Source organism: Rattus rattus, chromosome 4, assembly GCF_011064425.1.
Source record: "Rattus rattus isolate New Zealand chromosome 4, Rrattus_CSIRO_v1, whole genome shotgun sequence".
Taxonomy (NCBI): domain Eukaryota; kingdom Metazoa; phylum Chordata; class Mammalia; order Rodentia; family Muridae; genus Rattus; species Rattus rattus.
This window is the reverse complement of record NC_046157.1, coordinates 33,336,894-33,346,484: the sequence shown is the minus strand read 5'-3', so window position 1 is coordinate 33,346,484 and position 9,591 is coordinate 33,336,894. Positions and strand designations below refer to the sequence as shown.

At 40.7% G+C, this 9,591-nt stretch overlaps 1 protein-coding gene across 1 annotated transcript; it reads right to left on the bottom strand.

Moving 5' to 3' along the window:
* Positions 1 to 1,978: 1,978 nt before the first annotated feature.
* On the bottom strand, positions 1,979 to 3,865 carry LOC116897901 (resistin-like beta). Its single transcript, XM_032899305.1, has 4 exons — positions 3,834 to 3,865; positions 3,506 to 3,657; positions 2,762 to 2,824; positions 1,979 to 2,243 (listed from the first exon to the last, which is right to left on the bottom strand). The coding sequence occupies exons 2-4, from the start codon at positions 3,630 to 3,632 to the stop codon at positions 2,116 to 2,118; spliced, it is 318 nt and encodes a 105-aa protein (XP_032755196.1). The 5' UTR covers positions 3,633 to 3,657; positions 3,834 to 3,865; the 3' UTR covers positions 1,979 to 2,115.
* Between the last annotated feature and the right edge of the window lie 5,726 nt (positions 3,866 to 9,591).

The following is a 9,591-nucleotide window of genomic DNA, read 5'->3' as shown; positions in this document are numbered from 1 at the left end:
AGCTGAAGCAAAGCACATATGTACTGATATCAAAGGAGTGCTCTCAATAGTGAATAATCTTGGAGTTTTACTTCCCTATATTTCTACTGCCAATCATGGTGCAACTCAATGATTGCAGAAGACCAATAAGATAGTCTTGAGGGCAAGATCATGATTTCAGTTGCTGTATCTCCCCACAGCCTCACCCCTCAGTACTAGCTGAAACCTTCAAAATGGAGAAATATCTCATAGATAAGAGAAGACTTGGGTCATGGGCTAGTGATCCTGATGACACAGCACAAAGAGGGAGCACTTTAGAACATAAAGCAAACCATGGCGTTTTGATGTTTCAGTGAAACTAACTCAAGTGATTTCAATTAAATGAAGAATGAAATTATATCTGTGTGTGTGTGTGTGTGTGTGTGTGTGTGTGTGTGTGTGTGTGTGTGTGTGTGTATAAAACACCATGACAAAAAGCAACTAGAGAGAAGGGTTTATTTCATCTTCAGCTTGCAGTCCATCATCTAGGGAAGCCAGGAGGTCAGGAATCTGGAGGCAGGAACTGATGCAAAGACCATGAAGAAGCATTCACTAACTTGCTCCCCGTGGTTTGCTCACCCTGCTTTTTTTATACCATTCAGGACCACTTGCACAGGGGTGGCCCTCTTGACCTGGGCCAACTCACATCAATCATCAAACCAGAAAATTCCTCACACACTTACATGCCCCAAAGCCAGTCTGCTGGGGGCATTTTCTTAATTGCAGTTTCCCCTTCCACTATGACTCTACCTTCTGTCAGGTTAATGAAGCAATAGCTATTACAAGCTTTGCTTCCAGTGATTAGCAATATACACCTGAACAGAACCTTTATTATACACTTTACTATATAATTAGTAAATATAAACAGTGTATTTAGAAAAGTGTTCTAACTTGTATTAGGCCTATTTATTCTATTTCATGTACATGAGTATTTTGTCTGCAAGTATACCACATGTATGCTTTGTGCCCATAGAAGAAGGGATCAAGTCCCTTAGAACTGGAGCTACAGATTGTTGGGAACTACCATGTGGGTATTGGGAACCAAACAAGGTCCTCTGAAAGAATGTGTGCTCTTAAACACTGAGCAATGTCACCATCCCCTCTAAATAGCTCATCTATCTACAGATAAACAACTGCTTTCTATCTTTAATTCATGGTTGTTAGCTTTAAGAAATCTACTAACCAAGTAAGTAGACAGGAAAAGCAGTTTTAATAGTACTAATAGTTAATATACTTGCATTCCTTTTTAGTTGCAACCAAGAGCACCAGTTTTGTTTGTTTTTTGAAAAATTATTTTTGATGGTCTAAGAGTTGAAAAGTGATTTATATCCTCCTTTAAAACCATGAAACCCCCACACTGGCAATTCCTCACCTTGTAACACACACTGGCTACTAAGCTACTGGGTCACTCATTTGCTTAACATTAGTAGCAGCATTTAAAATTATTTTCTGGTTTGGAATTCTGTAAATTTTTATACATGGGAAGACTCACTGTGTCAAGACTTAACATTAGGTGAGGGCTGTGTACCTATGGCTAACTGGAAGAAAGGCAATGACAGAGAGTTTACCTTGTGGAAAGCCTTCTCGGGCAAGTAAGTGGGAAAGAATACACATAGATTGTAAAAAGTTACAAATTGGTTTAAATTTCTCTCTCTGCCTGCAACTTGCAAAGCCTTCTTGCACATGGTTTGGGATTCACTGTTCCTGTTGGTGAGCTCTATAAAAGCTTGTTATTTTGCTTTGCTATATTTCATGCCAACAATACCTTCAATATTTTTTGGTAGATTATAAGGAAGTAGAAAAATCAGAGGGTCAGTCAATTTCCCCACGCTTCTCCTATCTTTCTTTGCCACCCATCTTACATGCTGTACTGAGGTATAGTCTCTGTGATACTGAAAATATTTTCTGACAACAGACACTCAAATCTAGGAGAAATAACATTAACGATATAATACGCAGGTGCAGATCTGTCTTTATTCAAGAACAATTATTTAGTAATATGGATACATTATGAAGACAATGAGTCGGGTTTCCTGGTCAAGATCATGGTTTCATGATGCTTATCATTTTAAAACTGGATTCTCGGCTTCCTTATTCTTAAACCATTTGGCAGCAGCGGGCAGTGACCCAATCCATGACTGCGCACTGGCAGTGGCAAGTAGTTCCATCCCGGATATCCCAAGATCCACAGGCATAGCCACAAGCACAACCAGTGACAACCATCCCTGCAAAGTCATGTGAGACAGACGTCAGAGCTATTGAACTGTAAGAGATGGTAAGACCCTAACTGTTCTCCCTAAGAAGCTCAGGCTAAAATCAATTTTGGGAATTACCTATAAAAAGAAAAGTTACTTAAACTCATTAAACAAAATTCACTTAAACAAAAAAGACTTGCATTTCAATATCACTCAATTGATGGAAAATTTACTTTGACTCCCTGCCCAGTAATACAAGGGAATAGATTGGAAAGAAATGGGGACATATTCATACCCAGACAAAATGCAAATGGGTGACATATGACAGTACAATAGAAAGAAAGGAAAGGAAGAACAGAAACTCAAATTCTGTCAAGTAGCATCCTTAAAGGAACTGAAAAACAGCAAGAGATAGCTGGGCTCCAGGACCATGGCTCATTTCCCTGACAGTAAAAATTTTGATATAGAGAAATAGATCATTATTAGAACATTGACGGGTAAGAACATAGGTTGCCTTGCTCACAAATTCTCTGTGTGGAGTTACTCACCAACAGGACAGGAAGCCAGTCTGCCAGAAGCCGTGATACTAGTGCAGGAGAGCTTCTTAGTCTCTGTCAAGAGAAAGGTGCTCGAGTAGTAAATAGGGGGCACTGCCTATGTTCTCTCTCACAACCTCTTTCAAAGTCCTCTTGCAACTTAGAGTTGCTATTTTTCATAATCAAGCTACACACTAACTTTTAAGGTTTCATTTCTTTTAAAAAAGTTTTATGCATTTTGCCTACATGTATCTGTGCATCACATGAATGCCTTGTGCTTCTAGTAGCCAGAAGATGTCATCCAAGCCTCTGTGACAGGAGTTACAAATGTTTGTGAGCCAAAGTGGGTGCCAGGCTTCAACCCAGGTCCTCTGAAAGAGCAGCCAGTGCCTTTATCTGCCAATTCATCTCTCCAGACCCCAAAGTTAATTTAATGTGTGAAGTGAAAGTAATAGTTATTCTTAGCTCACAAAATTGGCTTTAAAACGTAAAGACTATGATTTATATCTGACTCATAAAGTGTTCATGCATTACCCTTACCGCTCTTCTTGTTCCTCCTCATCAAAACACTTTAGCTTTGGATTAAGAGCTCAAAATGGAGTAGGATACCCTAACGGGTCCCTGAGCAGGAACGTAGGATTTCTGAGGACTAATTAGAGGCTGGCATCTTGGGGTGGGATAGAGATGAAGAAAAGGTTTAGGAATAGGTGGCCTAAGTAAACATGACGTTGCAATTTTCCTTGCCCCATTGCTCACCTCGTTGACTGAAAGCTTCCTTGATCTTCTGATCCACCAAAGACTCAAAGGAGCACTGCGTGTTCCCTGGGACCATCAGTGAGAGAAGGGAGATGAGGATGACAAGGAAACACAGTGTAGGCTTCATGCTGTAGAAAGTCAGCCTCCTGGAGCTGGAAGACAAAAGGAAAGAGCGTGAGTCTCTGAGCTCTGGTGTGGCCATGAAGGAAGGGAAGAGGACAATGGGTAATGTCAAGGGAGTAGATGGGGAGGAACACCAGCTTCCTTGCTACAGTTCTTCTGGCCTTTGGAGAAGGAAAGGGAGTTTCTGAAAGGCAGATTCACTCACCAGAAAGCTCAGGAAATGTTTTTGAGGTCTTCTGGGAAGGATATGTTACTACTCTGAGATTGTAGTCCTAGACGCTCTTAATATATATGCACACACATATACGTATCTTCTGTGTCTGGATACATCGTCTCAATAAACTTTAGTGTGTCTTTGATAAGCAACAGCTGCCTTGGCTATGGATCCCTGCCAAGAGGAGTGATCCTTCTTACATGTCCTCAAACTGAATTCTTTGTCAACTGACACGGTAATACCCAGACCTTAGGTCACCTGTCTTATAGGGAAGCCCTCTTGCTTGATCCTTCATCAGGAGGTAATTGCTTTATGACGTCTTAATGGCAGCCCTGCTTAACACCTGTTCAGACACCTTCATTCTTTCTTTTTTAAATTGCAGGTAATCTTATCTATGTAAATGTAATGAAAAAAATCTGTTTATTCTTCACATAGAAATAAAGAAGGAAAAGCATGGTACCTGAACCCAGAGCACTTTGCGGGTGCAACAAGGTTATTATTCGATTGACCTTTTCCCATTTCTTTCCACTGTTCTCAGTGCATCTTTTGATAGTGTCTCATAGTCACAGCTGTCAAGTAGCACTTTCTGAGGCCAGACTCTCAGCAAAAGAAAGGACTGTGATAACCCCGTTATCCTTTGAGGCTTTGCCTTTTCTGCCTCTTTTGGCATTTTCTCATCTCTTATTTCTCATTCTTAAGTTCTGGGTCATATAGTTTACCCTTTCTAGCACATATGTCTGATATAATGGTTAACGTTCTCAACTTGTGGGATTAAGAACTACCATAGAATCAAACGTCTGGATATGTGTCTGAGGAAGTTTCTATATTAGTTAAGGTTAAAAAGACACCCCCGACACCCGCGGATCCCGGCCCGCAGCAGCTCTCTGCTCCCAGAACCCGTGGGAGAGATACCTTACCGCCTGGTCAGGTGGGCACTCCTGAGGCTGCAGAGCGGAAGAGACCACCAACACTGCCCACCCCTGCCCACATCCCTGACCCAAGAGGAAACTGTACAAGGCCTCTGGGTTCCTGTGGGGGAGGGCCCAGGAGCAGCAGGAGCCCTGCCTGAGACACCGCCGGAACCTGAAGGAAACAGACCGGATAAACAGTTCTCTGCACCCAAATCCCGTGGGAGGGAGAGCTAAACCTTCAGAGAGGCAGACACGCCTGCGAAACCAGAAGAGACTGCTCTCTGCACACATTACTGATTCCAGAGGAAAACACCGGAGGCCATCTGGAACCCTGGTGCACGGAGGCTCCCGAAAGAGGCAGCGCAGATCTTCCCGGTTGCTGCCACCTCAGAGAGCCCGTGGGCAGCACCCCGCGAGCGAACTTGAGCCTCGGGACCACAGGTAAGACTAACTTATCTGCTGCAAGTGACCTGCCTGGTGAACTCAAGGCACAGGTCCACAAGAACAGCTGAAAACCTGTAGAAAGGAAAAACTACAGGCCCGAAAGCAGAACACTCTGTCCCCATAACTGACTGAAAGAGAGGAAAACAGGTCTACAGCACTCCTGACACACAGGCCTATAGGACAGTTTAGCCACTGTCAGAAATAGCAGAACAAAGTAACACTAGAGATAATTTGATGGAGAGAGGCAAGCGCAGGAACCCAAGCAACAGAAACCAAGACTACATGGCACCAACGGAGCCCAATTCTCCCATCAAAACAAACATGGAATATCCAAACACACCAGAAAAGCAAGATCTAGATTCAAAATCATATATGACCATGATGCTGGAGAACTTCAAGAAAGACATGATGAACTACCTTAGAGAACAAGTAGAAGCCTACAGAGAGGAATCGCAAAAATGCCTGAAAGAATTCCAGGAAAACATAAATAAACAAGTAGAAGCCCATAGAGAGGAGACACAAAAATCCCTGAAAGAATTCCAGGAAAACACAATCAAACGGTGGAAGGAATTAAAAATGGAAATAGAAGCAATCAAGAAAGAACACAGGGAAACAACCCTGGATATAGAAAACCAAAAGAAGAGACAAGGAGCTGTAGATACAAGCTTTACCAACAGAATACAAGAGATGGAAGAGAGAATCTCAGGAGCAGAAGATTCCATAGAAATCATTGACTCAACTGTCAAAGATAATGTATAGCGGAAAAAGCTACTGGTCCAAAACATACAGGAAATCCAGGACTCAATGAGAAGATCAAACCTAAGGATAATAGGTATAGAAGAGAGTGAAGACTCCCAGCTCAAAGGACCAGTACATATCTTCAACAAAATCATAGAAGAAAACTTCCCTAACCTAAAAAAAGAGATACCCATATGCATACAAGAAGCCTACAGAACTCCAAATAGATTGGACCAGAAAAGAAACACCTCCCGTCACATAATAGTCAAAACACCAAACGCACAAAATAAAGAAAGAATATTAAAAGCAGTAAGGGAAAAAGGTCAAGTAACATATAAAGGCAGACCTATCAGAATCACACCAGACTTTTCGCCAGAAACTATGAAGGCCAGAAGATCCTGGACTGATGTCATTCAGACCCTAAGAGAACACAAATGCCAGCCCAGGCTACTGTATCCTGCAAAACTCTCAATTAACATAGATGGAGAAACCAAGATATTCCATGACAAAACCAAATTTACACAATATCTTTCTACAAATCCAGCGCTACAAAGGATAATAAATGGTAAAGCCCAATATAAGGAGGCAAGCTATACCCAAGAAGAGGCAAGAAACTAATCGTCTTGGCAACAAAACAAAGAGAAGAAAAGCACACAAACATAACACATCCAAGTATGAATATAACAGGAAGCAATAATCACTATTCCTTAATATCTCTCAACATCAATGGCCTCAACTCCCCAATAAAAAGACATAGATTAACAAACTGGATACGCAACGAGGACCCTGCATTCTGCTGCCTACAGGAAACACACCTCAGAGACAAAGACAGACACTACCTCAGAGTGAAAGGCTGGAAAACAACTTTCCAGGCAAATGGTCGGAAGAAGCAAGCTGGAGTAGCCATTCTAATATCAAATAAAGTCAATTTTCAACTAAAAGTCATCAAAAAAGATAAGGAAGGACACTTTATATTTATCAAAGGAAAAAATCCACCAAGATGAACTCTCAATCCTAAATATCTATGCCCCAAATACAAGGGCACCTACATACGTAAAAGAAACCTTACTAAAGCTCAAAACACATATTGCACCTCACACAATAATAGTAGGAGACTTCAACACCCCACTCTCATCAATGGACAGATCATGGAAACAGAAATTAAACAGAGAGGTAGACAGACTAAGAGAAGTCATGAGCCAAATGGACTTAACGGATATTTATAGAACATTCTACCCTAATGCAAAAGGATATACCTTCTTCTCAGCTCCTCATGGTACTTTCTCCAAAATTGACCATATAATTGGTCAAAAAATGGGCCTCAACAGGTACAGAAAGATAGAAATAATCCCATGCGTGCTATCGGACCACCACGGCCTAAAGCTGGTCTTCAATAACAATAGGGGAAGAATGCCCCATATACGTGGAAATTGAACAATGCTCTACTCAATGATAACCTGGTCAAGGAAGAAATAAAGAAAGAAATTAAAAAAACTTTTAGAATTTAATGAAAATGAAGGTACAACATACCCAAACTTATGGGACACAATGAAAGCTGTGCTAAGAGGAAAACTCATAGCGCTGAGTGCCTGCAGAAAGAAACAGGAAAGAGCATATGTCAGCAGCTTGACAGCACACCTAAAAGCTCTAGAACAAAAAGAAGCAAATACACCCAGGAGGAGTAGAAGGCAGGAAATAATCAAACTCAGAGCTGAAATCAACCAAGTAGAAACAAAAAGGACCATAGAAAGAATCAACAGAACCAAAAGTTGGTTCTTTGAGAAAATCAACAAGATAGATAAACCCTTAGCCAGACTAACGAGAGGACACAGAGAGCGTGTCCAAATTAACAAAATCAGAAATGAAAAGGGAGACATAACTACAGATTCAGAGGAAATTCAAAAAATCATCAGATCTTACTATAAAAGCCTATACTCAACAAAACTTGAAAATCTGCAGGAAATGGACAATTTCCTAGACAGATACCAGGTACCGAAGTTAAATCAGGAACAGATAAACCAGTTAAACAACCCCATAACTCCTAAGGAAATAGAAGAAGTCATTAAAGGTCTCCCAACCAAAAAGAGCCCAGGTCCAGATGGGTTTAGTGCAGAATTCTATCAGACCTTCATAGAAGACCTCGTACCAATATTATTCAAACTATTCCACAAAATTGAAACAGATGGAGCACTACCGAACTCCTTCTATGAAGCCACAATTACTCTTATACCTAAACCACACAAAGACCCAACAAAGAAAGAGAACTTCAGACCAATTTCCCTTATGAACATCGACGCATAAATACTCAACAAAATTCTGGCAAACCGAATCCAAGAGCACATCAAAACAATCATCCACCATGATCAAGTAGGCTTCATCCCAGGCATGCAGGGATGGTTTAATATCGGAAAACCATCAACGTGATCCATCATATAAACAAACTGAAAGAACAAAACCACATGATCCTTTCATTAGATGCTGAGAAAGCATTTGACAAAATTCAACACCCCTTCATGATAAAAGTCCTGGAAAGAATAGGAATTCAAGGCCCATACCTAAACATAGTAAAAGCCATATACAGCAAACCAGTGGCTAACATTAAACTAAATGGAGAGAAACTTGAAGCAATCCCACTAAAATCAGGGACTAGACAAGGCTGCCCACTCTCTCCCTACTTATTCAATATAGTTCTTGAAGTTCTAGCCAGAGCAATCAGACAACAAAAGGAGGTCAAGGGGATACAGATCGGAAAAGAAGAAGTCAAAATATCACTATTTGCAGATGATATGATAGTATATTTAAGTGATCCCAAAAGTTCCACCAGAGAACTACTAAAGCTGATAAACAACTTCAGCAAAGTGGCTGGGTATAAAATTAACTCAAATAAATCAGTAGCCTTCTCTACACAAAAAGAAACAAGCCGAGAAAGAAATTAGGAAACGACACCCTTCATAATAGACCCAAATAATATAAAGTACCTCGGTGTGACTTTAACCAAGCAAGTAAAAGATTTGTACAACAAGAACTTCAAGACTCTGAAGAAAGAAATTGAAGAAGACCTCAGAAGATGGAAAGATCTCCCATGCTCATGGATTGGCAGGATTAATATAGTAAAAATGGCCATTTTACCAAAAGCGATCTACAGATTCAATGCAATCCCCATCAAAATACCAATCCAATTCTTCAAAGAGTTAGACAGAACAATTTGCAAATTCATCTGGAATAACAAAAAACCCAGGATAGCTAAAACTATCCTCAACAATAAAAAGGACTTCAGGGGAATCGCTATCCCTGAACTCAAGCAGTATTACAGAGCAATAGTGATAAAAACTGCATGGTATTGGTACAGAGACAGACAGATAGACCAATGGAATAGAATTGAAGACCCAGAAATGAACCCACACACCTATGGTCACTTGATTTTTGACAAAGGAGCCCAAACCATCCAATGGAAAAAAGATAGCATTTTCAGCAAATGGTGCTGGTTCAACTGGAGGTCAACATGTAGAAGAATGCAGATCGATCCATGCTTATCACCCCTGTACAAAGCTTAAGTCCAAGTGGATCAAGGACCTCCACATCAAACCAGACACACTCAAACTAATAGAAGAAAAACTAGGAAGCATCTGGAACACATGGGCACTGGAAAAAATTTC